At 39.8% G+C, this 27,819-nt stretch overlaps 2 protein-coding genes, 1 long non-coding RNA gene and 1 pseudogene across 5 annotated transcripts; 2 read left to right on the top strand and 2 right to left on the bottom strand.

Moving 5' to 3' along the window:
* Positions 1-3,119: 3,119 nt before the first annotated feature.
* Positions 3,120-5,784, top strand: LOC148721920 (BTB/POZ domain-containing protein 6-like; annotated as a pseudogene).
* Positions 5,785-8,653: 2,869 nt separating this feature from the next.
* LOC148721919 (uncharacterized) lies at positions 8,654-9,085 on the bottom strand. Its single transcript, XM_088736977.1, has one exon. The coding sequence runs from the start codon at positions 9,083-9,085 to the stop codon at positions 8,654-8,656; it is 432 nt and encodes a 143-aa protein (XP_088593103.1).
* Positions 9,086-11,153: 2,068 nt separating this feature from the next.
* On the bottom strand, positions 11,154-26,277 carry LOC111322843 (inactive rhomboid protein 1). 2 transcript variants are annotated; one of them, XM_022926040.2, is made up of 15 exons: positions 25,959-26,277; positions 25,527-25,676; positions 22,956-23,271; positions 22,370-22,495; positions 20,998-21,158; positions 20,731-20,904; positions 20,150-20,261; positions 19,695-19,778; positions 19,071-19,232; positions 17,622-17,695; positions 16,743-16,806; positions 15,796-15,969; positions 15,145-15,245; positions 14,006-14,159; positions 11,154-13,416 (listed from the first exon to the last, which is right to left on the bottom strand). In XM_022926040.2, the coding sequence occupies exons 1-15, from the start codon at positions 26,135-26,137 to the stop codon at positions 12,988-12,990; spliced, it is 2,460 nt and encodes an 819-aa protein (XP_022781775.2). In that variant the 5' UTR covers positions 26,138-26,277; the 3' UTR covers positions 11,154-12,987. The 2 variants fall into 2 exon arrangements, with proteins under 2 accessions (XP_022781775.2, XP_022781776.2); XM_022926041.2 differs by lacking the exons at positions 25,527-25,676; positions 25,959-26,277 and adding an exon at positions 24,879-25,142.
* LOC148721918 (uncharacterized) lies at positions 18,595-23,309 on the top strand. 2 transcript variants are annotated; one of them, XR_015992721.1, is made up of 3 exons: positions 18,595-19,005; positions 19,352-19,488; positions 22,867-23,309. It is a non-coding gene; the product is annotated as an uncharacterized LOC148721918 (long non-coding RNA). The 2 variants fall into 2 exon arrangements; XR_015992720.1 differs by lacking the exon at positions 22,867-23,309 and having other exon boundaries at positions 19,352-19,520.
* Positions 26,278-27,819: the final 1,542 nt, after the last annotated feature.

The raw sequence follows: 27,819 nt of genomic DNA, 5'->3' as shown, positions 1-27,819 counted from the left end.
TTTCGAAATACCTCACGTGAGGGTGTGAACAGATGTCGATTGCTGCCTACGACAAGTTATTTTAAGCGTATATGACACAAATTTCTTTAGCGTATTTTCCTTCCTTGGTATATGTAATAAACAAATAATGATTTTGATGACCGTGACTGTTTACGGTCGAAATACGGCCCAATTTCCCTATGGAAGTGTCCCGGGAAACTGGGGACGAGAATTGTGTTTGATAACATTGCTGTCCTGAAGCCGTCTTGTCATTTCCTTTGCCCAAAAGTACCGCCTGTTTTCGACCCGCTCTGTTTAATCTCGCGTTTCCCTTCACTTTCAGCCATCCTGATTTGTTTAACACGATGACGTCACAGACATAAACCATGTGATATTTTGGCCGCGCAGTCTCTGGGACAATTTCGACTTGAAAGTAGCGCGTACTTTGAACGAAAAAAAGGGGTTTTAAAACATTTTCAAGATCTATAAACTTTATAAACCTTTATCTAACATTGCTAACGACGAAAATTAGCGGGAAGAAAGTTGCGTTATATACACTTTAACAGCCGAGCGAGTCAGATACAAGCGAAGTCCTGTTTTATATCTTGTCACTTTCGTAACGGTGACAACTAAATTATCACCTAGTGCAAGATCAGTGCGACGAACGTAATCAACAAGGAAGACATGCTTTATTAGTATGGGTACCAAACGATTAAACTGACTGGATACGAGGGGTCTTTGCTGAGTACGAAACATCCATGGGTACGACACGACTGGCGAGTGAAATAACTTCGTAAAGAGGTTCAATATTTGCTGAAATATTTTGATGGTACAGTAACAAATCCTGAAAACAGCTTTGAGTTTGAACAAATCCTTACTAACCTCTTAGGAAGATTTGTTTTATGATCACTGCTAAGTAAGCAATTATATATGTGATAAAGAACATTTGAACGTGAGGACTGAAAATCCATCTCTTGAGCTAAAATAATTTTAGCATCATCAATGATCCAGTGCTATTTTGGGCATTTTACGATTTAAACACAAGCGTTCTTCATTATCTCTGTTTTGACCACATCAACCTGAAGAGGTCACTAATGATTAGCTTAGGTTTTTACTCACCGACTACAGTGAAACGTTGTGCAATCCCCAGCCATGCTCGCGCTCGTCAAGAATCATAACTCTGTTGGAGAAGAGATTTGATTCACCACCAAGATACAGATATAAATTCTCCACACTATCTACCATGCATTTCTAATACTTATAGCTTTAAGGAGGGGGTTATGGGGATTTTCAGTTTTACGGTTTTGGCCATCTTTTAGATCGGTTTTTCAGTTTTTTTGCCAAAAAAAACTTCGGTTGTTCGGTTTTGGTGTTCATTGCAGCTAGAGGATCTTTTGTTTTTCCTCAAAAACACTAACAGGTTTTCGGGTTTGATATCCGATGTGGTTTTCAGTTTTTCCTATTTGGGTTCCGATTTCTCTTTTATCTAAGCGGCAATTATGTGCCGGCTCCACCAATTTCAGAGTTACGAATGAGTTTTGACATCAGCGCAAATTTAGCAAACAAATTGAGCCACCCATTTTGGTAGTGAGTCATCCAATGTCAGGTGAGCCATTCAATGGTGAGCCATCCGAAGTTGTACTTCTAATTTTGACACTCCATCCTTCATAATTTCCAGCTTTTTGGTTGAGTAGAAACTACTGCCAAACTCAAAGAGCCTGTTGACTTTCACCGTACCGACCTGCGTACCCAAATGTGGCGATCTGATTGGTGCAAGCGCCATATCACTCGATACGCTAACATGAAGTTTTTTTTCACAAAAAAATAACTCATCAAAAAGATCTCGATAGGTGTTGAGTTACATAAATTGTGTCATGTTTGTGCTTGGCAATATCATTTATAGGGTAAACTTATAGAAATGCTGCTGATGTATTTAAAACTCTCAAGTATTGTGGTTCGTATTAAACTGGACGTCGCTATAATGGCTCATGCATTGTCTTAAGCTGGGGAGAAGATTGTGTCGACCACAATGGCTCTGTTTTGTTTCTTCTGATATAGGCCATTTTACAGTTGTGCACTTAGTAGCCAAGCCTTTGATTTGGACTGATGCTAAAGGTGACCTTGTTGTGATAGGGACCTGTATCTAGTTAGCATGATAACATTTGAAAAGCAGCAACGTGTGTATCATAACAAGATCATCCTTAGCCTCACCTCTGTTCAAAGGCTTGGCAACCAAGCACGCATCTGTAAAGTGGACTATTATTTAATTAAAGTTCTAAGATGAAACAAAAATGCATAAAACGACATTGCCTCACAATAGGCTATTTTCGATATATCAAAGTCCAAACTTGGCTCCGAGGCTTGGGGAAATTAAACAAAAGAAATCACATCGAGATTGAGGGATGGATAATTAATTTTTTTTATTTCCCCCAAGTCTGAATTGTAATATATCGAAAATGGCTTATTCTTGGTTAGTTTTACTTTCCTGTAGTGATATATATATTAACACTTAAGTAAATTATACCGTGGGACTCTGAACTGAATCGAAAACTTTTTTTTTCTCAAGGCAATGGACTTTTATTAACAAAAAGGAGTGAGAATATTTCGATTGAAGTCATTAAAATGATTTTAAAACATAAGTACAGGCAAGGAAGCCTGGAACGAGGAATTTACTCAGTTGCGTGTCATACGAGCCTGTTTTAAAGATGTTGGATCAGCGGTCATGTTTACATGACTTGACTAGTTGGCTAATTGCTAAGGATGGGCCGATACGTCTTTTTCGAATCGATACAATACCGAGTACGATATTTACTTTTTTCTTCGACATCGATATCGATACCGATACTGTGACGTCATTGAAATACATAGTAAGTCACGTGATCTGACTGACTAAATGAAGGCACTCTCGCACGGTTTGCTGTTAAGTTCTCTATAGTAGCATCAACAAGACAGTCAAACAAGTAAAAAATTTCAATTTATTGGGATTCATTTATAATTTTCCAGAGGAAATGAAGAACACCGCAGTGGTACAATCTTTCTACTTCAATTAAGCAATCTGTAACTTAAACTAGCATTTATGATCATAAGGCGTACGATGAAAGGTTATCAGTCACTACACGCGTCACTGATAATAACTGAACATGGGTGCACGACTCATTATGGATCCTACGCTTCAATACTCGATACATCAGACTCCCTGGTATACAGGACCACTCGCAGAGGTGCCATACTTTAGAACTATTTAATACTTTTCTTGCTCGAGGTTTTTCTTTAGTACACGGTCATAGTAGTTTGCAACTCATTTTTGTTACTCCAGATCTGTCCTTGTAATGCGTAGATTGCTGTGAGTTGCGATTTTGTTGTCATTGTACTGAGTGACGTTACATTTACAGTTTATAAAATCGGGTCCTATTTCACAATAAAATGTTGTACTACACTGCGGCAATCCTACATTGCACACAGATGCGCACGTGCACGATCTTGAGCCCTTCGGGCACTTATCAGCGGTTAGTCGCGGGAGATTAAAGCGTGGGTAGGTCACGTGCAGTATCGAAAGAATCGATACTCTTCGCTAGTATCGATAATTTTCGAGATGACCTCGGTATCCCTGGTATCGAATATTTGGTAGCGGTATCGGCCCATCCTTACTAATTCCTTCTTTTACATCGAAGTTTCACTTAAACTGCGAAGTGCACTTGAAGCGGACATAACGATGGCAGCCAAAAAAACTGGCAGAAAAAACTATCATCTGTTGCAGAGAGAACCAAGTTTATTTTCAACAGCGAGTTGTTAAGCGATGTGAAGTTTGTTGTAGCTGTGTCGACCGATGAAAGTGAAATTAAAAAGGTGATCCCAGCTCACAAGTTTGTGCTCGCTCTGAGTAGTCCTGTGTTCTTTGCCATGTTCTATGGTTAAATGGCGGAGACTAGAGACGCTGTTAGCCTGCCTGACTGCGAGTACGGGGGTCTATTGGAGTTGTTTCGCTACTTGTACAGCGACGAAATGAATTTAAGTGGTGGTAATGTGATGTAAGTGTGGTACTTGGCGAACAACTACATGGTGCCTTCACTCGCTAAGAAATGTAGAGAATATCTGCGAGACAATTTGGCAGCATCGAACGTGTTTAGCATTCTGCAGCACGCTCAGACATTTGCAGATAACGATTTGGAAGATCGATGCTGGGAAGTTATTGAGAAACAAACAGAAGATGTTGTGACGTCAGATGAATTTGATGCAGTTGATAGATCTCTTGTCGAATCTCTCGTGATGAAGGGAGAGTTGAATGGAACAGAAGTGGAACTTTTCAAAGCTGTGGATTGCTGGGTCACCAAAGAATGTGAAAGGCAAGGGTTGACCTTCCGGATGGAGAGACAAAGAGGCGAATTCTTGGAGCGGTTGATGTCGTAAAAGCAATAAGGTTTCCACTGATGTCAGAGATGGAGTTTTCATCATTTGTGTTTGATTTAAACATTCTTACTTGTTCAAGAATTTGCAGTCATGATGAAACGCTACACTGGCCTTTTACCTGTTTCATCCATGCCATTTTTACAAGCACCGAGGGATATATTAAAGCATTCAAATCGATGTTACCGATTCTCCGAAATCGTTCCGAACCGTAGGAAAGCTAATATGTGGTCTTACATCAGTGGTAAACCTGATGGCATAAACTTTAGTGTAAACGTTCCAATCAAACTGTACGGTGTTCAACATTTCGGCTCGGAAAAAGGTCATTATTAAGTATCTACTGAGGTTAAAGATGAAACTTCCAACCTTGCTGTTGTGAAACAATCAGGAACATACACTTCGGAATGGGACAGGACTAGTGTGAAACGCTTTCATGGCTTCCATGTGTTATTTGGTCGTCCGGCTTGTCTGGAGGCAAATAGACTGTACAAGCTGGTGTCGTTTATTGAGGGTCCTCCATCATGGTACGGACAAGAAGGAAATATGTCCATCAATATTGGAGGAGTGCAATTCACTTTTTCTTCCGGAGGAGATAGTGGCAATGGCACCTCCGACAGTCAAGGCCAGTTTCCAGCTTTTATTTTCAGCTGAGTTTTATTAATTTTACAACACGAGCAGAATACAGAACAGAACACAGAACTTTTATTTTTTTTCCTAAATTAAAGATTTTGATACAGACTTAAAGTTCGTGAAACTGGACAATCAGTTTTTTTTTTCAGAAACCGATGAAAAGTCCAGTACTATACACCTATTAACAGATAAATGAAGATGGTAGAAACCAAAAGCGCGCGTGTCACTAATGTTACAATCGCACAACAAGGAAAACCTGAACGTCATTCTTATTCAAAGAATTACTATAACACAACTTAAAGAATTACGAGTATTAGGCATCGGCCAAGCCGAGTTTTTCTCTTTGAACGAAGACCCTATAACATGTAACATCTGGCTTTGTTGCTCGGTGGGTAGTAAGGTAAAAGTGGGGCATGGGTTCGAATTTCGTCGAAACCTGATGCATATAAGTAGCTTTTGGCTTTACCCGGACTTCAAAATTATCAGTTAAGCTTGTACATCTAAGTATCGTACTGTATTTGTTCTTAATAATGGATTGATGACAAGAAAAGAATATTTTCCTCGGGGCCTTTCATCCATTGTTGAAAGGACGAAGTGAGGCCCTAGAAAACAATGACTATTGATTGCGTCTGAAGTTATCGACAAAGAGTGACACCAAGGTCGCACACATTATGCGACAACAACAACAATAACTTGTTTAGGCGCCCGGATTCAGTCATGTTATTCGTAATTGTCTTTGTTTGAGGTTTTCAGGTTTTTTGCTTTGCCTAGTTTTTTGCGTCTTCGTAGCTTTTGTTACCTTTGTGAGCCCTTTTTCTTCCTGATCCGATGAAGTATTGGTAGCAGAGTGTTTAGGGTGCCTTCCGAAGGATATCAATAATTGTTTTTTGGTGTTTCGTCCGACCATCCATTATTTTGGAGAAATCAGGCATATCTATCTGCAAATGCTGATTTTTCACGTGTAAAGTAAATTCGTCTTAAATACTTCTCACAACCATTCGTTTCTTCGTCGGAAGTAGAAGTGGGGAATATTCCTGACGATTCTCAAGAAATACATTATACTATGAATAACTTCCATTACATTTCTTGGTTGCGTTCTTGAAGTCATGTCTTGTAACTCAGGGGTTGAATGAGCTGGCCCTTTTTGAGTACTGTAGTTTTTTGCGGCGGCCATCATCGAAACGACAGAGCCCATACGCAAATTTTCGGGTAGTTATAAACTCAAAGCCTTCCAATCGAGTTGGTTAAGCGGACCTAGGACTTCCACAACCGAGTAGCGCTTTCCACAGCGTGTACACATGAGAGAAAATCATGAATGATTAGTTTTGAATTTGCAATTCAGATCTCTATGACATCCATCTTTGACCTTACGGGATCGTGTGAAAACTGGCCGGGAGGTATTTTGTCTTCTTTTCATTAATAAAACAGGCCAAAAAGTTTTTTTTCTCTGAAAGATTTTGAGGAAAAAAAAAACGTCCTTTGACAGCTCGACCGACTGATGGCCAATGGCGGTTGTGTCTTGAAACGATGGTTTCTCAATCTTGTTTCACTTTTTGTAAGACAAATGTAGAATTTTATTCGAGTTTCCCTTCTTAAAACACTGCTTAAGAACATTAAGAACTACGCTGTACTTGGTTAGTAAAACAGCTAGCTTGGTATCTTCAATAATATGCAAACAACCTCTCCCCTCCCTCCCCCTTCAATATACAAACAACCTCTCCCCTCTCTCCTCCTTCAATATACAAACAACCTCTCCCCTCTCTTCTCCTTCAATATGCAAACAACCTCTCCCCTCCCTCCTCCTTCAATATGCAAACAACCTCTCCCCTCCCTCCTCCTTCAATATGCAAACAACCTCTCCCCTCCCTCCTCCTTCAATATGCAAACAACCTCTCCCCTCCCTCCTCCTCCCCCCTTCTTGTTAATAGAATCGCATCACTGAATAAAATCTCGCATTCTGATTGGTTAACGAAGCGAGGTATCTAGCGTGGAATTGCGCGTTGAAAAGGAGGCAAAGTGATAAATTGTTTCGCATCCACGTATACATAACTATAAGTAATGCTGTTTTCTTTTTTTTTTCTTTCTTGTTTTTATTCAATTATGCGTTTCGAGAAAAATGCATTACTTGACTTGTGAATTCCGCGTTTACTAATATACATGAAAAAATTTCTCAGTTCTGATTGGTTGAGATGACTAATGCAATTTTCAGTTAATTCAGTGCAGAAGAGAGTTAATCCAGTGCAGAAGAGGGTTAATTCAGTGCAAAGAAAGAAACAGACCAGACATTCTGATTGGTCAGAATGATTGGTCAATGTCAAGGTCAATGTCAAGGTCAATGTCAATGTCAAGGTCAATGTCACTTGCAGGGTTTGAATAAATTATTTTTGCACCTGATGCGCGCGCTATTCTTCTGCGTAGTTATGAGAAGCTACCTCGTATTTTTTCATGTCTATTATTAATACATAATCACATGATTTTCTCGTGCAATTTGGAATAAATAAATACTTGTAAATTTTTTCAAAGACCACAGATTGCATTCGCCCTACGGGCTCATGCAATTTTGTTAGTCTTTGAAAAAATTTACTCGTGCATATCTATTCCAAATTGCACTCGAAATCATGTGATTACCTATACTCACGATTCGTGCGATGTCGGTTTTCGCGTGCAATTTAATGCGAAATTCCTTCGTCAAGTAATAAATTTTCCTGTAACATTATTTGAGGGGATCTTTGAGGTTGACTTGTAAACACATTGTTCATGGCTTGAAATTTTGTTTCAGGCAGAAAGTTCACTAAATAGGCATCTCCAGTATTCGGTTCGGTTCGGTTTGGTTTGGCTGTCGCGACCGACCGGATCCAGGGTTTGAAGTATACAACGACGTTGTTTATTCTCCCTTGCGGTCGTGAGCTCTGAGATGACTCACTAGTCCAATATAAGAGTGGCAAACTTTTGGACACTTGTGGCATGGATAGCAACCCTGTGCTAGTATACGCTCTTTGCGGCAGCGACGACATTCCCTCAGATCTTCTATTCGAGCATCCTCAAACTTCGCAACCCCGCACTTAACAGCTGTCTTCCACTGGACTCTATCGCTCACAAGAGCTTCGAAGTCAGTTATGTCGCATTTGTTCAGCGTGCTCTTTAACTGATCTTTAAAACGCTTCTTAGGCGCACCAACTTTACGAGCACCATCAGACACTGAGTTCGCTGTATAAAAGGGCTCGTGGTAGTCTCTCGGCGCTCATATGAACAACATGCCCTGTCCACCGAAGATTGGCTTCCATTATGTAGGCCTCAATCCCGCGCATATGGCAGTGAGACAGCCCTTCACTGTTGGGTATACGGTCTTGCCAGGAGATTCCACTAATTCTCCGTAGGTAGCGCATATGAAAGGCATCTAGCTATCTAATATGTCGGCGATATAATGTCCAGGTTTCTACACCATAGAGTAAGACACTTAGAACAGCTGCTTGATAGACAGACACCTTTGTCACTAGAGAGATGTCATGAGTGTCCCATAACCTCGAAGCAAGGCGCCCAAATGTTGAACTTGCTTTCGCCAATCGTGCTGCGATTTCAAGGTCAAGGGAGCAATCGTTAGATAGAACACCTCTCAAGTAACAGAACTTAGTGACTGCCCTCAAATTGTCAGATCCGATCGTGACTGCAGGCTCTTTGTAGCAGCTACCAGGCTTAGGTTGTAATAGCACTTCAGTTTCTTTATGGAGATCGAAAGGCCATATCTCTTTGTGGCATTACTAAGGCAGTCAATAAGAACTTGAACATCTTCTTCGGTGTGAGCAACAAGAGCGCAGTCATCAGCGTAGAGTAGCTCTCTGACCAGTATATGGTGGACTTTGGTCTTTGCCTTAAATCGTCGAAGGTTCAATATTCCTCCATCGTACCGCACATTGAAATTTATGCCTTTCTCGCAATTATGAAAGGCATCATAGATCACAGCGGCCATAAAAATGCTGAACAGCAGTGGTGCAAAAACACAACCTTGCTTAACACCATTATCTACGTCAAAGGGAGCAGATTCCAGCCCACCGTCCACTACACGTGCTTGCATGCCATCATGAAAAGATCGAATGATGTTTATCACCTTTTCTGGGAAACCAACTCTGCGGAGGAGTATCCAAAGTCCTGTATGGAACACCGAGTCAAAGGCCTTAAATTCCTGTTATAGCTTAGCCTCCTACGCTGACGTTCTTTGGGCTCGTCACGCAATCTTCCTCCCCACGAACGTCTGCTGAAACGAATGAGCACATTCCTTTCCCTTAGTTCAAACAGATCAGACGGAGAGCACGTGGAGATCACCAAAGAGCCAATTGGCGCTTGGTTATTGTTCAATAGAAAGCCAATCATAAGCTTTGATAGAACAATCCCCAAGCGGGGGTTTAATTTTCTCGCGTTTCTTATTACTCATGGAAAACAGATCTCAAAACCTTGCTTCAGAAACTCCGAAAAAAAAATCGTAGGAAAGAACTGTTTTCTGTACAGTTTTCCGTTAATCCCGCAGGCAAGAATAAGAGTGTTTGGTAAGAGTTCAGTGGATATTGCACACTTAATTGAATGCGCTGTGCAACTGAAACAGATTTGAGTGTGTTTTCGTCCAGCGACCTCTGCAATAAGTGCTACAAACGGTTACTTCGTTTTGAAAAAGCTAAAACAAATTTGCGATCCCTTCAGGATGAGATAAAGGAAGACTTTAAGAAAGTAGCAAATAGAACGAAACGCTTGCGTCGAAATTCCGCTGAAAAGGACGGGGACATTGAGAACATTGACGTGCCGATCGAACCTACAACAGCTTTACAAGTGCAGCAACAATCTGCAGCGAAATCACTAAAATTTTAACAATCCCCTACCACTTCTACTTCTTCTAACGCCGAAGATGATCGAACAATAGGCGAAAGTTATGTTATACTCGGTGGAAGCACTTGGCTAAATGCCCAGGAAACACCACAGGCAGCCCAAGCTCTCTTTGAGAACCACACAAGGAACACAATTTGCATATCGATTTAGAAGGATTTGTATGGGATTTTCTACAAGATAGCCATAGAGATAGTTAAAAGTGAAAATGTTAAATAAAAATGGCTTACCTTATTCCATTCGTGTGTTGCTTGCTCCTGGTGTCGTTATTTTACCGATTTCACTTGATTTAATCGTTTTTTTTTTTAATCCTGGTTTCCTCTTCTTAAAGAGAAGACAAGGCCGAACACTTCTGTCCAGACAGCCTCCCGAACGAAGTAAAAGATCCCGAGCTAAAATGTACTTGTCTTCTCTTTAAGAAGAGCGGAAAACCAGGATAAAAAAAAAACCGCTTAAATCAAGTGAAATCGGTAAAATAACGACACCAGGAGCAAGCAACACACGTATGGAATAAGGTAAGCCATTTTTATTTAATATTTTCACTTTTAACTATCTCTATGGCTATCTTGTAGAAAATCCCATACAAATCCTTCTAAATCGATATGCAAATTGTGTTCCTTGTGTGGTTCTCAAAGAGAGCTTGGGCTGCTTGTAGAAACACCGTCAAAGAGAGAAAATTCATCAAGGTTCAAAGTTCGCTGCCTTGATCGGGAAGTGCGCTGTGATTGGTCTAATTAAACAACCCATTCGTTTCAGCAGACGTTCGTGGGGGAGGAAGATTGTGTGACGAGCGCAAAGAACGTCTGCATAGAAGGCTAGTTAGAGCTCAGAGGTAGACCATCGGAGCGCCGAATCCGGGAGTCTGCGGCTCTATTGTTCACGGGGGGTAGAGGAAGGACACAGCTTTTTTTTTTTTATGTCCCACGCTCGTGATATAACGAAGGAACATCTTTCATTAGTAAGACGACAAAGAAAAAAGATAAAAACAGTGCGTAACACGAGTCAAATGTCGGGGCTCATGTCTCACAGCGTGGCTACTCAAAACTCTCTCGAAAAGTTATGCGCTTAGTTTTAATAGTGAAGCAGTAAATTGGTTTTGGAATAAAAAGGAATTAGATGTTTCACAAGGAGAGAGTTTGTTTTTTTAATGAGATTTAATAGAAAAGAATTGGATGAAATTGATAATACCTATTGCGAACCTTCCATGGAGATACAACTTATAGGTGGAAACGTAAAGAGAGGTAAAGTAATATACTTGGACAACAGAATTTTGCTTTCTTTAGTTTAATATTCAATCGCGTGATTTCCTACTTAAATAAAAATGATAATTAGCACCCAACTAGTATCCTGGAGGAAGAGGTTCGAGTTCCGTCGAAGGCTGAATTTTTCAGGCTTCTTTGCTGCGATTTCTTTAATTGCAGCTTACCTGCAAAGATCGTTTCCTTACTCGGTAAGACGTATTTTTTCTCACTCCCAGGTCACCGACATTGTCATAAAGACGACTTTTCAGGTGTGAAGTTTTATGCAAGGGTATTCTAGTAAGTAATGGGCTCTCATTATTGTTATGAGCTCACTAAAAATCGCTTTGAAGCGCATTTGTCAAATTTAAAATTACAATTGCACGGACTAACATGTGGTTTACTGAAACTTTAAAACATATCAAGGATTCTTAGTTTCTGTAAACATTTCCAGTGAACTCCAGCCACTTTCCAAATCCTAACGAAAATATAAATTTTTTTTGTTAATGTGGTTTTCCTGGTTGGGATAAGCCGATTCTTCTAAATAAGTTAAAAAATATCCCTGGAGGTTTGCGCTACGAATGAAACGAAGGACAGAGTCATGACTGTCATATACGTGCAGCTGGATGAAATTTACGACCATCTAAAATGTACACACTTCCGCCAACTTAAAAGCTATTTTCTTATTATCAATCAGAACTGGCATGCCAGATCCAGCGGTCCATTTACAATGATTTCGTTACTTACTAGAACTGCTCGGCTAAATCAGTCAATCCGTCAATTTTTATTCTGAACAAATTTTGATTGAAAAATAGACCATCAAAAGAAAAGAAATTCGTGTTCAAATTGATTGGTCTGGCCACTGAAAGCAAGAACCCTTAAATCTGAGTCGTGAGTAGTAGAGCGCATTTCAATCGAGTGACGTAAAACCAAAACAAAAGTAATCACAACCACCAACCACAACAAAGGAAAATATTGAGGGCAGCCAATGAGAACTCATGTAGAATCCGGCAACCGGTGAAAGCGCGGGAAAACGCGGTCGCGATTGGTTTTAGTTTTGAATCTGATTGGTTGAAAAAGTGGCGTGAGATGTCTACACCAATCACATCGCGAAGTAAAGCAAAACCAAAAAAATCCCACGTGACTTTAGACACTCACTTGAAAATTGCTGTTTAACTTGACCTCTATATAACTATAAGGTATCCTATAGCATTAAAACGTATTAAAATTGCATCATCTGTTAAAAAGAAAATTGTAGAAAGCATTTACACTGCAAATCGTTTGCCATGAGAACGCATGGCACAAGTTTTCTTTGTTACATTCTCGCACAAGTTAGAGAACACACATTTCAGTATGTCATCTCTAACCGACATTTGAACAACACATTTGTTTCGTTTACTTTCAGCGCAACAATCCTTGCTAGCAGAGATGAATTCCCCCCCCCCCCCCCCAGTAATAACAGCTTCGTCCGTTTCCGCACTGTTAGTAGGGAACTTAAGCAGTCAGGACGGCAACGCCACGGAAGACGTCGATTAAAAAATTTTCTACTTTTAGTTAGAATTTCGAAAATGACTGCATGTGTTTACCGTCTCATAGGGCGCCAGACCTTAAACTCAACATAACACATAAAAGTAGCGTTGAGTTCCAAATGTAAATTAAAATAATTTGCCGCCGCCGTTCCGGTTCGCAGATGACGCAAATTTTGGGGATTTCACGTTGTTGTTTTGCAAAGGACGGCTGAGAAATGTACAAAGTTTTAAAACGCACGTGCTGGGCTATTGTTCTGCCAATTAGATCTATTGTTTTCCACGTTCTCGTTGCCGTCGCCGTCGTGGTTTGCTTAAATTCCCTATTCCTCATCTGACTACCGTGCTCTTGGCTGTAGATTTTGTCCTCCTAGCTTGCAAAAATCTTTGGTGAAGGGAATGCAGTTCAAGTAGCCACAGGCATTGCAGCCGGAATCCTGACCGACATAAAACACCAAAAATCCTATCACGAACAACATAATGACCAATACGAAACACACGATTATCTGGATTTGCTTTCGCTTTCGGTCAAACTTGTTAAACGACACATACGGAAGGAAGATAAAAGCCAACAGAAGCCCAAACAAGAAACCAATCATGTGGGCGAAGTTGTCGACGTACGGCAGCAGGCCTATTATCAAGAGAAGAAAAACTAGTCCACATAGTTTAAAAAGAGCTGTGAAAGGCCGCGCTATGATTTGCCAGCTCTGAAGGAGCTCAACGAACAGGCAAGCGATGATTCCAAAGATGGAGCCTGACGGTCCGACCTGCATATAAAAGATAAGTAATTTGAAGAATAAATGGACATGAAAACGAACAGAGAATAAACTTGCACGGAAATACGAATAAATAGGTTAGCGGAATGATAGACAGAGATACAGATTGATAAACGGACTACTTAAGAAAGAACGAACGGAATAGTTTCATTCGCATTTACTTTTTAAGGACTGGGTATGGTGTCTTAGTGAGACGTTTTAGAAAGAAAATAAGCCGGGAAAAATAACGTTAGGAAACTAATACAAACAGATAAACAGAGACAGATAATCAAACGGACAAAAAGACAGAAATTTATAAAAAGTAAGGGGGGGTGAGTTTCTCGCAAAACTGTAGTGCTGCGTCGGTGGGAGAGTATTACGAAATAAATTTGGTTTTATAAAATGAGTTGTTTATGTAAACTGGCCACCGTAAAGAGTTGCTAAGCTGATGTTACGAGCCTTAGCTATTCGTCAGAGGGCTCTGACGAAATGCTAACACTCGAGCTTAAGAGTCAAATGTTCAGTGAAATATCCAGAGGAAAAAAATCAGTCACCTGTCAAGTGCTAATAAAATTCACAAACAAGCAACCAAGTAAATTACCTCAGCTTGATAAGGGAGAAGAATTGCACTGTACAAATATCCACCAATGCCGCTAAAGATATAAATGATGGACAAGCGGAGCCAGCCAGCCATCTTTTCCATATCGCGCATTATGGTGATATGAAAAGCCAGGGTACAAGCCAGATGAATCACCCTGCAACAAACGATGGAGTTCATTGTTAGTAATGCCAAATAAATTCATTCGAAGAAATTACTGTGCTAAAGATAATGGGGAATGGGACATACTCGCGTATTTTCAAAAATCAAATACCCCCACATCATCCCTCTTAGTTTGAGTTTGATCAAATATTCGAACAAACTGATATGATAAAATTCAAAGTAACTTTGGTGGATGGGTGGTGGCGGGCCGGGGGGGCTGGGTAATGTAGCAAATGAGGGTGGAGGACTGAGGAAGGGAGGAAAATGAGCTGTTGGCTACGAGATGGCTTCGATGCTGATTGAAAGTCACACTCATTGAGATCGACTCACCATAAGTCTCCTAGAAATCTACAAACCAGAAGATTGTACACCCATAAGTATCAATGGGTACCAATTGAACTGTTAGGGAAATGCTGAAGAGGGGAGAGGGGTAAATAAACCACGGTGGAATGGCATCCTATCCAGGGCGGATTAGTAATACCCCTAGTCGTTACCTTACCTCCGGCTAGGGCCAAGAGGTAGGGTTACAGAAGAATGTTTAGGTAGGGTAAAAGGGTTTTATTACACGACTCGGAAAGTCAGAGGGCCAATAACTAAAATCAACCAATCAAAATGCTCTATTGCCGGTCAATATTCTCTCAGTATTGGACCGGGCACTGTCCCGAATGGTCCCGAATGATACCGCACTTGTGTCCCTTTGAACTTCAGTCGTATAATAAATCTCTTATTAACCAAGCTTGCTCGGGACCGTACTGGAAGAAAATCGGCCCTAGGTCTTTTTTGTACGGACCGAGCTGCGCTCGGTCCGTACTGTCAAGACCTCGGGCCGATATTCTCCCAGTACGGTCCTCGCGCTTGGTTAATAAGATATATGTATCCAATGAGTGTGAATGTCGCCACAATCAGGGTGCCCGATAAAAGAGGTTTCATACGATAAAAACAGAAAACCGTTACATTAAATGTCATCATGGTTTATTTACCCTGCATGAGCAAACATTGCCATCCAAAGGCGATATACTTGGTCAGGTGTTTCCTTCCGATGGAAATTCAACATTCCACAAGTATCCCTCAAACAGTCCACCTGAAAAAAAAAAAAAAAGAAAAAAAAAAAAAGGAATTATTACAACTTTCCTCGCACTGGGAGCTCAGTTGCTCGGGAAACTGAGAATAATCGTAGTTTATGGAGCTAGTGGATCTCACTTTCTCATTTTGAATCTTGCCTCAATAATACAGCAAGACTGCTATGTTTTTGTCTCACCACGCTCTGGAACAAGCAGGTCCAATTGCAAGAGTAAATTCCTTGGGAAATTTGTAACTCATGATCTCTTGCACATCTGGGCGATGACTTGAAATCGCTTCAAGTTCTCATGAGGATATTTTCTTTGGTCCCGGACTGGCCACTGTTACTACCTTTATTCTGGTGCAAAAAGCGCTCTACCGAGTTGCTATTTGTGCCTTCGTCTATACTGAACGGGCCGAGGCGGTATGAGTCACGCGGGCTGCAAGAGTTTCGTGACACGGGAGTCGCATTCGCGTCACGTAACGAAAATTATTGCAAATATCGAGGCCTCTACCCTCAAACGTTAATGTTTACTTGCTTCTTTTTTTAGCATGCCTTTACCGTCAATTACCTGGGAACAAAGCGTTAAATTCTCATGGAATCTGCCGCGGAAGAAGTCACACTCGTCCCGGCTGACAATTCGACAGATGGCTTCGTTGCCCATGCAGCATGGGCGACCATGAATGTCACACGTCATATGCGGGTAATCAGCAGGTGACAGATTAGGCTTTGCTTCACGACAAATCTGTTGTAAAATAAACAGTACCAGTAGAGTAAACTGTTGGCTTGACGCTAAAGAAGAAAAAAAAAATGAGGAAACGGGCTCACGAGCCAGATGGAACATCATGCCTAAGCGTATCTCAGGATGAGATGCTAGTCTGCCTCAGGTAACCCCCCCTTCTTCAGTTTAAAAACGATGGGACTTGGAGGAGGGGGGGGGGTAAAACTTGCTTGTGTGGATGACTTGACAAGGACTTTTGCAAAGGACTCTTGCAGAGGATGGTGCGAGAGGTTTATAATTTAAGAAAATAATCTTTAAAAAAGTATTTCTTTGCTTATGTCAAAAGCAAGCAGTTTATTCCTTTCCAAGGCAAGCTTGATACTGTACAAGGCGTTTCGAAGCAGCCATGAAAATTCTTAGTTGTATATATATACGCCTATAGCCCGAACACGGGTATGTCCACAGTTTAACTGTGGGGCTGCACCTATAATGACGACACTGCTTGACGCACGGGCAGCGTCCCTTGGCGAGGTACTCTGTTGATCGACGACACAGCAAAGCTGAAATGGTTGCAGCGAAGCTCGTTGCATAACATCCACCCATCCCACCCCAGGGGAGGACATCCTCCACCACACAGTAATCTTGTGCGTGGGAAATTAACGTCTCCTACCCCTAACCCTGCAGGAGACGGGGCCTACGGTTTATTCGTCCTTATCCGAGAAGACTAGAATATCTATCCCTTTCTTGATATTATAGAAAGGTAGCAAATTCTCCTCAGGACTCGAACCAATACTTACGGGCCAATTGGTGATATCTTTGTCCCACTCATCTGGAATAACCGACGGGGGATCTAGGCAAGTGCTGTCAAACAATAAACAAAAAACTATTCAACGACACTTAGGCCCTATTTATATGGTCTCGGGTACCCGAGACAACCGTCCCCCCTCAACGTTTCAAAGGAGTTTGAGTTCTAGCAGCAGTCCCCCCACCAGTCTCTCCACTGACCCGAAACACGCGGGCTCCGTTAACAATTTGAGCCGTTTCGCCTCAGGTGGGCGAGCCAAAGTGTTTACATGAGATAATTTGTTAGCCCTAACGCTCCAAACGTCAGCTTTTTTATTCGTTACGGTGGCCAATTTACAATTTCAACTTAGTTGATATAACCAAATTACCTTGTTACCCCCACGGACGCAGCACCACAGTTTCTTTAGAAACGTTCAGCCTTTGTTTATATGAGAAAAAGTTGTCCCGACTGACAAAGTTATCCTGCCTTTCAGGGCTGGACAGCCTATCCTCCCATGTTGTCTCGTCCCCTTGGACGAGTTCGCCATTTTCATGTAAAAGGATTAGTTACATTTTTTAAAGAAATTACCGGCAGTGAAAAGTTATTTCGGCCTTGTTAGCCTAGCACCCTTGTCCTCAGGGTCACTCATCTTCCCACCCCCAAGAGCGAGAGAAGAGAGAGCCTGGTTTGGGCTGGTCACTTGTTTAGAGCAAACAGGGGACGGGAAGATGAGAGACCCTGAGAACGAGGTTGGATAACACAGGTAGTACGGTAGCCTCCTACGCAGACGTTCTTTGGGCTCGTGACGCAATGTGTGACGAGCCCAAAGAACGTCTGTGTAGGAGACTAGTAGTACGGAGGTCCTGAGAACATTTTGGCACTAAATACTCACTCTGGGTCTTGTCCACAAACAACTCTTGTCTTGTTATTGGATTTGGAATACTTCCAAAAATAAGCAAAGGTTCTCTGAGGACAAAAGTCAAACGAAATGGAAATCTTAAAGAGAACGTAACAAATGAACCAAGAGAATCAAAGAATTTAAGAACTGAGCTTTTAACAGTGATGGTGGAGAACCGTTTACAACCAGATTACAGCTTAAAAAACTCTCAACGAAGAAACAGCATAAAAGGCAGTGCCACCAAAATTATTACTACTCAATAAGAGGTATTTAAAATTTTGCTGTGGTGAAATATTTTTTATCTTACTTAAGATAGGGTGAAAAGAAAAAAATATTGGATTTCTTAATCAAAATTTGGACCTTCCATTTCCTCTTCTATCACACAAATCCTGAGTCCATCCCCGAAGGAGGAGCATAAAAGAGCATTGGAAACCTTTAAAGGGGAACCTTACAAAATACATATATCTTATTAGACATTTTGTTGTGTAGTATCGCTGAGTATTTTTACGAGTTGTGCCGTATTTTGACGAGCCCGTAGGGCTCGTCGAAATACAAATAACGAGTAAAAAAACTCAGCGATACTACACAACAAAACGTCTAATAAGTTATTTATTATAGTGCGGGCGAATTTCGCGAACATTTATTTACGGGGAGTGCGTGACAGAAGTATGCGAAGCGGAACGGAATTGGCGCGTCGTCGTGTTGCTGTTTCTATTTTCTTCAATAAATGAAGAAATTTCCAGGTCGTCTAGCTGTTTTTCTTCGTTCGATTCATCTAATAAACTTGGATGTATATTTGCCAGCCATTCTGACTCTTCGTCATCGGAAATATGATTCAAATTGTCCGCTATTTTTTTTTCGTAACTACAATTCAATTTTTCGCTTGCGCGATGCGAGTAAACCTGTTTAACCGGTATCTAGAATACAAATACCGCGTGATATTTGTACTCGTCTATGGAGTTATTTGTACTCTACGAAGTGTAGTTGGATAATAATGAGGGGTAATGCATGTGACAGAATGCCATCCAATCCAAGAGTGGTGGCAATTTATCAAGTAGACTCCATGTTGCTGTGCATCTGTTCAGTAGCACAGATAACATCAAAATGTTGTAAGAACAAAAAAGTTGTCCATAAGGCCAGCTGACTGTGTCTCTGATGATCTTACCACATTTTCACATGTTCTGTGATCTATTGCTGAACAGACCAACTGAAACATGGAATCTATTTGTTTTACATGATAACAAAGTAAAAATTTGTGTAATGGTGAAGTCATCAATGCATCTGCCCTCCAATCGATCACAAGTAAGAACCAATAGAAGCAGATGTAGGATTCAACTTCTGACATGAGATTCTAGTTGATTCATGTTACAAAAAAGGGGTAAGCTCCAGTAATTATGTTTAAAAGTTGGTCTTTAATGCAGACTAAAGTGAGATATTACTTACTGAACACTTTTCCTGAGTTGTTGTTATACAACCAGAGTCATCAGACTTCACACAACAGCCTGCCTGACTCTCATTCCTCTTCTCCATTAACAACACTTCTTGCAGCCTTTTATCGCTGCGCATACATGGTGCAAACTTGGCTCCCATTTTGATCAAACCTGCCTGTTATACAACATTTCATGAAAATCATGTACCGGAGAAAATATTCCCATATAATACAGAACAGAAAACATTCTTAGAAGAATAACTGATTAATACTTTTATTTATTCTTTTTTTGCAGTTGTTTATTTTAATCGTGATAAAGAAAATATTCTTAACATCACAAGAAAAAACAATGTAAAGGATGAAAAACACAAATAAAACAGAGCACAGAAAGACAATTAAAAATCAAGCTTCAAGTAGAATGTATAGCATAAGGTACTGTAAATAAATTCTTTTTCATGACCACAGCTGTTGTTTGGTCTCATCACATAACACACTCTTTCCTTAACTGAGGCAAAAGTGAAAAATTCAGGAGAAGGGGAAAAGTCCATACTTTTTATATTTCCACTAAAAAAGAATATCCAAAAATGGAAGCTATGCACAGCAGGATAATTGAATTCTGACCAGGACAATATTCATACCTGATCAGGACCAATCCAGAAGTTGTCAGGAATATATCTTGCCACATATTCTGGTACAAGAGTTCCCATCTGACTTCTGTCAATCTGCGAGAAATAGTTATTGACGAACCAATTACACAGGCACTGGACGGGGGTTATTTTTTATGTAACATAATATGACAATCAAAAAACACAATAATAAGAGAGCCATGTTAACTTGTCTTCATGTGCATGCGTGGTATGATGGCTCATAACCCATGATGGCTAAGCCAATGAAAACTCTTGAATTGTATTTTCCAGTGATCCAGTTTTAAATAATGTTGCATACCATATTTAGTGGTTTAATTATTTCTGTTTGAATTCTGGACTTGTTTTCCTTTTTCTCACAATCAAACTAAGCCCAAAATGAAGATCAAGGTTAAATATTCACCTAATTAAATCATTAATGAAAGAACCAAATTTTGATTAAAACTGACCAGTCTTTCTTCTTTTGTCTCTGTGAATCCAATGGGAGCAAATCCATAAACTGCTAACCCAACGACAAGTACAATCACTTGTACAAATGAGATCCAATAGGTAAAGTAAGGCCTGGAGGGGTTAAAAGTACAAATAAATGTATATTTAAATGTCACCTAATGCTTCAGACATGCTGTTTGAGGTACTGAGAAGGAACCTTCACTACACCAGGCCTTCTCCAATAATATCATCTTTACTTTCACACACATCAGCTAGAAAAGTTCCTACAGTGTAGTACAGCACCCATTCCTTGGACGACTCGCTATACGTTCCCATCCAAGTGTATGATAGCTCTTACCCACAACAAGGTCATTTACTGACAGTAGATTAATTATTACAAGTCAAGCACATTCAGCAGAATTAACTAATGTAGCTGGACAAAAGACTAAAGGGGTTTCAAATCTGCATTGTAAGGGTGGTGCATGTAAGATGCCAATGAAGATGACAGGGACATAAGTACTGTACTTTGTGGCAACTTGCTAGGAAAATATTGTTTGAGTCAGTTACCATTTCAATTCTGTCACAAATGCAACATTCCTACCTGTGATCTGAAAGGTTTTCAATCTGCTTTTTGACAGTGCTTGTCAAGCGTTTACGCTTTATTGTTCTGTTCAACCATCTACCAACCATTCCTTTACCAAGTTCACGACGGTTAGCATTTGTAGCACAGGGTCGGTCCCTAATTCTTTGGCCACGAGTGCTGCGAACTGGTGGCCTTAAAGGGACAAAAATTAACCTTAGAATTCAGCTACAATTGAACTGATAGCTCAAGCATTTATTTCATTATCATTGACCCTAGAAAACTCACATAGGGGGTCCTTCCACTTCATCTTTAGCTTCTGTTGTTGGAATGGCAGGCCTCTCCTCTTGAATTTCGGGTAAAAATCCTGGTCTTTCAATTCTTCGTCTTGGTCTCTCCGGCGAAAAATCAAAGAACACTTCGTCATCAATGGATGGCCGATCAAATCTCTAGGATTGAGACAGAAACTTTTAAGTTTAATAGAAAGCTCTGTTGTTAAAAAATATAGCCCATCATGTACCTACAACAGACATGAATTGATCAACATACGACTTCTCCTAACAATATAAGTGTATGCTATCCAGCAAATGCTAAGTGAATGGCAAAATAATTCAAGATATTATACTAACATTGCACCTTGAATAATTTGATTACTAAAGTTTCAATGCTGAATGTTCTCTTAACTCCAGTTATCACCTAATATTCCATGTAACGCTGTATGGAAATACATTGTGACAACTGTTTGGGAGCTGAAAAAAGGCTCCAATTACCCAAGTGTTCAGGATTTTAAAGCAATTCAATAAAACAGGTATTCCATGAGTGCTTGTTGGATATGAAATTGGGTATAGCTTACTTGGTGCTACATGCCTCATGGTATCATCTTATAACCAATGCTCTTGGAATAATTGTCAAATAGAGAATAACCTTTTAACTCCTATGAGTGACCACAGCAGAATTTCGCTTTACAATTCCCATACAATACTACGCAGACAAGTGATGAGGAAAAAGAGAAATGCCAATTAGGGATTAGTTGATCCAATGCAAATTTCTCCAAACTGACATCATAAAAATTGTATGGCAGACAGTAAGGAGAATTACTAAATGAGATCTGGGAGTGAAAGGGGTTATGTAAAGAATGAAATTTGGACTACAGTCTCTGGTGTCACTCATTCAAGGCAAGAAAAGTAATAAAGATGGAAACATTAGGCTAAGAACTACTCTATCACTTGATGAAAACAAAAAGTGCACCATAGGGCTGTGCAAAACTTCAGAAGAGAGACGACAAGGGATATTTTGGTTTTCAGTAAGTCTTTATCAAGCCTTAATAATTCTTTCTCCCTGATCAACCCCCTTTCTGATAACTGTAAAGATCAAAAAGTATCTGCGGAGTAAGAGGCTTATTCAAACATCTTACAGATTGGTCAAGCTCACCAGGGCTCAGTGGAAGAGTGTTTGAGTGCCAAGTCTGTGGGTGCGTGACCTGATTTTTCATTGGGGGGGGGGGGGGGGGCTCAGAAATCTCACTTTATCTCACAGTATCATGGTGGGATATACCCCATCCTTTGAAGATCATTACAAATTCATTAAGTTATTCATTTTATTATTTTTTTTGAAGCTGAGAAAAAGATAAAATTTTTAATCACAAAGTGAAACAACTCACAGTAACAGGAACTCCACTGTCAACTTCATCCATTTCTGACTGTGACATGACAGCTGGTGAGAAGCTCCGTCCAGCCTCAAGCAAAGTGCTGACTGGCTGAGATTTTCGGCTGGGGGATTTAAAGCTCTGAAAAGAAAAATTATGTCATATATAAAGGATCTTTTGCTAGTGGAAATGGGGAGAAATCCAGTCTAAAGAACTAAACACTGCTTGAGTGTTGGTCAACAAATTGACATGTTCAAATGACAATTTTCTGACCCACCTCTGTCAAGTTGGCTTACAAAAATACATTGTGAGAAAATTGCAGAACATTTAGCTTAATTTAACTTCCAAAACTAGATGTTCTTATTAAAGAGCTCTTATAAAACAATCTAAATGAATGAAATGACTATTAATTGTGCAAGAATGGAAAAAATGTGAGTCTCATTGATTAATAATAGAATAATTGACATTCCACATTAGTCCTTCTAACCCAAATCATTTTTCATTTTCCTTAGGAGTTCAAGAAAGGAGGTCCTATTGTTTACTTATCAAATATTAAAAAATTCTAACAAGTCTGGAAACAAGCATTGAAAAAGAACTTTACCCCAGTATCCTCTTTCATTTTCTTCATTCTCTTCCATGCCATGGTCGCCACTGACTCACGTCGGCTCAACGTTCGTAAAAGATCAGGGTCTGGTTTAAGTGTGCCTTGATAGCTACTGAGGCTTTCTCTACCACCAGGCACTCTGAGTGACCCATGAGGAAAACTATCCACAACATCCTCTGGTTTCTCAATAAGAGCACCATACCGTTTATGGTAGTGCCGCTTTGTTCGCTGATTCCACTTCCTCTGCAGATGGTCATGGTCTTCATCGCAGTCTCCCAGGCCAAAGAAGTTCTCTGTACCTTTGATAATTTTTCTGTTCAAGGGAAATGAAATAAATCAAATGTCATTTTCCATCATTAAAGGAGGAATGGTAATGTGGACGACAATGTGATTAATGAATCAGGTTAAATGTCCGTATATGTGACCAGAAGCCCATTTCTTGAAAGTCCTGGTAACTTAACGGGCCCAAAGCCATGTTTTAAAATCCAAATTTAAAGGATAGGAAAGCAGGTTCTGGCACCCAAACCAGTCCTTTTTGTTTCTTAAGCTGATAGTTTAATTGTATCATTTTCAAAACTTTTGAAATCCCCATTTTGAATAAAAACAGAACAGTTTTATGGCCCACTAAGTTATGGAGACTTTCGAGAAATGGACCCCAGGACTCAAAAGGAAACGGGGAAGGGGTTATAGGGTACACTGTCTGATTTAACGGCTTACGGTAATTTGCAAAACGAAACGAAACGAAGCGAAATGAAACAAGGTTCGCAGACAATTTCTTTAGGCGCTCTGCTCCTGAAAATTGTCTTACTAGATAAAGCAAAGACAGGCTTACAGACACAACAAGAAATTATTCTCTCTCTACGAAAACTGTTCTTGCTAGATGCCTTGTTTTGCAAAATACCAATAACGTCCGGCTTATGGTATTTCGCGAAACGAACGAAGCAAAACAAGGTTCGCAGACAATTTCTTTAGGTGCCCTGCTCCCAAAAATTGTCTTGCTAGATAAAGCAAAGACAAACTTACAGATGCGACAAGAGATTATTCTGTCTCATGCTTGTCACCTCTACCTAAATCAGCATTTAAAGTGTAATGAATATAAAAGGAAAAACTTCAAATATCTCTTGTGCGCAAGATCTAAGGGATCTTAGCGGATCACGTATATTTCAGAACAAAAATTGCACACTAGCTCATAAATTCATGTATCATGCTAGCCTTTCTGTAAAATTCATGTGTCACATATTAACTTTGGTCTTAATCATGAATCACAAAGTAATCAAGGATGGTGATATTTCCAAAGAACACATGCTGGGACAAATGTTTCAACATGAAAATCAACAGGTTACTGGCCATAGAAAATCAGCCAAGTTCATTGAAAAAATCTGGCAAAACTCAACAGATATTCAAGCAAGGTAGGTATATCAATATTTTTTACTGATGACTTCCACTGTTAGTTTGCAACATATATTTTAAGGAGATTTTAAAATCAATTTCAATGAATGAAACAATTTGTATCACGAGGAAGATGACATAAATCACTGATGCAGCAAAAATATACTGAAAATTAGAGAAACACCATAAGAAAGGTCAGACATGCTGCAAAACGACTCTAAAGGTTATGTTCGTTTACAAATGAAAGTCAACATCTTATCTTCAATTCATACATCACTAAACATGTTATACAAATAGCAATGGCTGTGATTGTCGACCAATTACTGCAGCAATTAGACTGAGTCCATTAATAAAAGTGTCAATTGATAATTAGCTACGATTTAGCACCCCTGAGAGAGATGGAGTTGCTCCTTAAGAAAATTCTTGTTATCACGTACTCTCGTTAAAAAAAAAAACAGCCTGCGTACTTAAAACAAACCTTTCACTGATTGAAATCTCAACCTCATATCTTTGCTGGAAGGAAAATCCTACCTTTTTCCCCGCTTGAGGGTGTTAGATATACTCGCTATGCTTGGCCTGGCTGACATTCTAGGAATACTTATACTGTCTAAACTGGGTCTTGCAGACGATGGCTCTTGGAAATACTGAATAAATTCTGGATAGTATTCTTCTTGATCCAAATCATTGAAGTTTACGTGTTGTTGTGTGTAAAAAACACCCGAACTAATCGAACCACGAGAGCCGCCAGAAGAGGCCATTTTATCAGGTAAATACACTGAATTTGCGCTGATAAATTTTGTTACGTTCAATATTCTCACGGATATTAGTCTACTCGCGGTTAAAACAATGTATGCGTTGATGTTGGATGGCAAAAATATACACAGGCTGAAAACATGACAACGCGAACAAAAAACAAAGACAATGACAAAATTAACTTTAGAATAACAGTTTAAGTGCAAAAAAATCCAATGCCTTGTTCCCTGATATGTATAAAACTTCGTTTAATCAATGATACCAATGTTTTCGGCACAAAATCGTGTAACCGGAAATGAGGAAAAGCATAAATATAAGAACAGTGGTCCCTATACGTTAATGCATGCCACATCTCAATTCCTCGAACAATACGAGGAATATTCAGCAGATACAAATAAAAATATCAGCAGTGAATGTCATACGCACTTTTTGAGTGTCTTCACCCGGGTCAACTTGCTAGGATTCGAAGCACTCTCTGCTGTAGCCGGGAGAAAAAGTTCGGATTCCGCTGGACTTGGAAGAGCACTGCCGTCTTCCGTTTTGCTTGTCTGTCTGGTAACACATCGAGTTAAGAGCCTTGAAATTCAAAACAGCAACCACATAAAGGTTATCATCCATAACTTGTCAAGAAGAGGTTTCACTTCCTTTTAACTAAAGAGATTTCCATAGATTCAATCGCTTTTTAAAGCTCTCTTAATTCAATTTGTACTTTGGATGGGCCATATGAGTTCCAGGTGACGCTCTCAAACCAAAAACAATATTTATCTCTCGGTAAGCTAATATGTGTTTGATGGAGATCAAAACAAGCTAAGATGTGAATTTGAAACTCGGTTAATGGCAACAGCCTAAGATAATTACCCCTGATTTCCTCGATCGTGTTTCGTTCCCTCGCTATCGTCCTTGTTTTCTCGTTCGTGTTCATGACCATTCTCGAGGTCAAAATGCCTTCGACCTTGAAACGGGTTGCAAAACGCTGTTCTCTCATTTCCTTCGCTGTCTTGCCTCTGAACCGTTGTAGGTTGGTAGGCATCTGCCATGGCCGGCTTTACAGCCCAGAGCAATCAAAGCAAAGATGTAATTTTGTCGCTTTTTTCTATTGTTCGAAGCAAAAAAATTTCGGAACGAATCAGCACTTTCAACTCGGAGAGGTCTGGTTCCGAATAAACCTACCCGTCCGCGCCTGCAACAAAGGGAGTGGCAGCTTAGGGAAACACCCGTGAACTGGTGCATATTTGTAGAACAAGGACTGGATTGGATTTGTAAAACATGGACTGGATTTGTAAAACATGGACTGGATTTGTAAAACATGGACTTGTAAAACATGGATTTGTAAAACATGGACTTGTAAAACATGGATTTGTAAAACATGGATTTGTAAAACATGGATTTGTAAAACATGGATTTGTAAAACATGGATTTTTAGTGTTTGAATTGGTACCAATTCAAACACTGAAAATTATCCGTGTTTACTTTCTTTCTCGCAACCTTCTTCACTCTTTTTCACGTGTTTGCTGGATGCAGAGTATTCACTTTTTCACGTATTTGAGTTAACTGAAAAAGCTCGGTCCAGGTATGTACAGTTACTATAACAAATCTGGAAACCATTTCAAGTACATGGCGCTTAGATAGACTCCAGTGTTTTATTCATCTTTAACACAAGAGAAGAAACAAATGTAAAGTCAGCCAAATAGACGGTCCCAAATGTCCCGCTTCCAAGCTCTTCTTTAATTTTTACAGAGCTCCATGAGAACTCTGGAAACTCAAATCCACGTCGCCGTTATCTGGTCAGAGATGGAAGTTTAAAAGATGCCGCCATCTCCTTCCTATCTTCTCCCGCGCAAATTTAAAAGATGCAAATTTTTTTTTGACAGAGGTCTATAATGCATTTTTCAAATTATGGTCTTTTGGCAGCCTGGTTGTTTGTATGTCACGTACACTTTTGTTTGTTCCATGTTTTCCCTAGTAAAATTACCTTTTCCCCTTAAAACGTTGGAAATCGGTCTTGACCAGCTCCTGTGTATTAAGATGTTGATAATTTTAAAAATAAAAACGCGCCGAATGCATTGTAGAGTGCATCAAACAATCTTTTAGAGAAATTATTAGGTAATATAGAATGAAAATAGTATAAAGTAAAACAATTAAGATTACAAAGGGACAGACAGAGAAATAAACAAATAAACATTCGAACAATGTTATCATGTTTCCATAAATCCATGTTTTACAAATCCATGTTTTACAAATCCATGTTTTATAAATCCATATTTTACAAATCCAGTCCATGTTTTATAAATCCAATCCAGTCAATATTTTACAATATATGTATATATGCACGATCCTTCGCAGTAAAGCACTATTTTAGCAATAGTGAAAATCAGACCTGAAAAAAATTTCAGGCCTGTACGGGATTCGAACCACTGACCTCTGCGATACTAGTGCAGCGCTCTACCAATTGAGCTAACAAGCCAACTGGGAGCAGGCCATCAAATTAATTCGACATAAACCCGTAGAATGATAAATCAAACAACAACAAACATATGAAACATATGTATGAACTGCGGTTATGAAACGTATATATGCACGATCCTTCGCAGTAAAGCACTATTTGAGCAATAGTGAAAATCAGACCTGAAAAAAATTTCAGGCCTGTACGGGATTCGAACCACTGACCTCTGCGATACTAGTGCAGCACTCTACCAATTGAGCTAACAAGCCAACTGGG

This window comes from Stylophora pistillata, chromosome 10, assembly GCF_964205215.1.
Source record: "Stylophora pistillata chromosome 10, jaStyPist1.2, whole genome shotgun sequence".
NCBI classification, from domain to species: domain Eukaryota; kingdom Metazoa; phylum Cnidaria; class Anthozoa; order Scleractinia; family Pocilloporidae; genus Stylophora; species Stylophora pistillata.
Note: the sequence above shows the minus strand (reverse complement) of the source record. Positions and strands in the feature narration are given on the sequence as shown.

Coding starts and splice junctions, on each gene's coding strand:
- LOC148721919 (XM_088736977.1), bottom strand. CDS start 9,085: ATGCAAGCACGTGTAGTGGACGGTGGGCTGGAATCTGCTCCCTTTGAC.
- LOC111322843 (XM_022926040.2), bottom strand. CDS start 26,137: ATGGCAGATGCCTACCAACCTACAACGGTTCAGAGGCAAGACAGCGAA. Junction 19,779..20,149: donor AGACAAAAGAAGAAAGACTG/GTCAGTTTTAAT, acceptor TATTTCTCGCAG/ATTGACAGAAGTCAGATGGG. Junction 17,696..19,070: donor CAACTCAGGAAAAGTGTTCA/GTAAGTAATATC, acceptor TTTTGTCCTCAG/AGAACCTTTGCTTATTTTTG.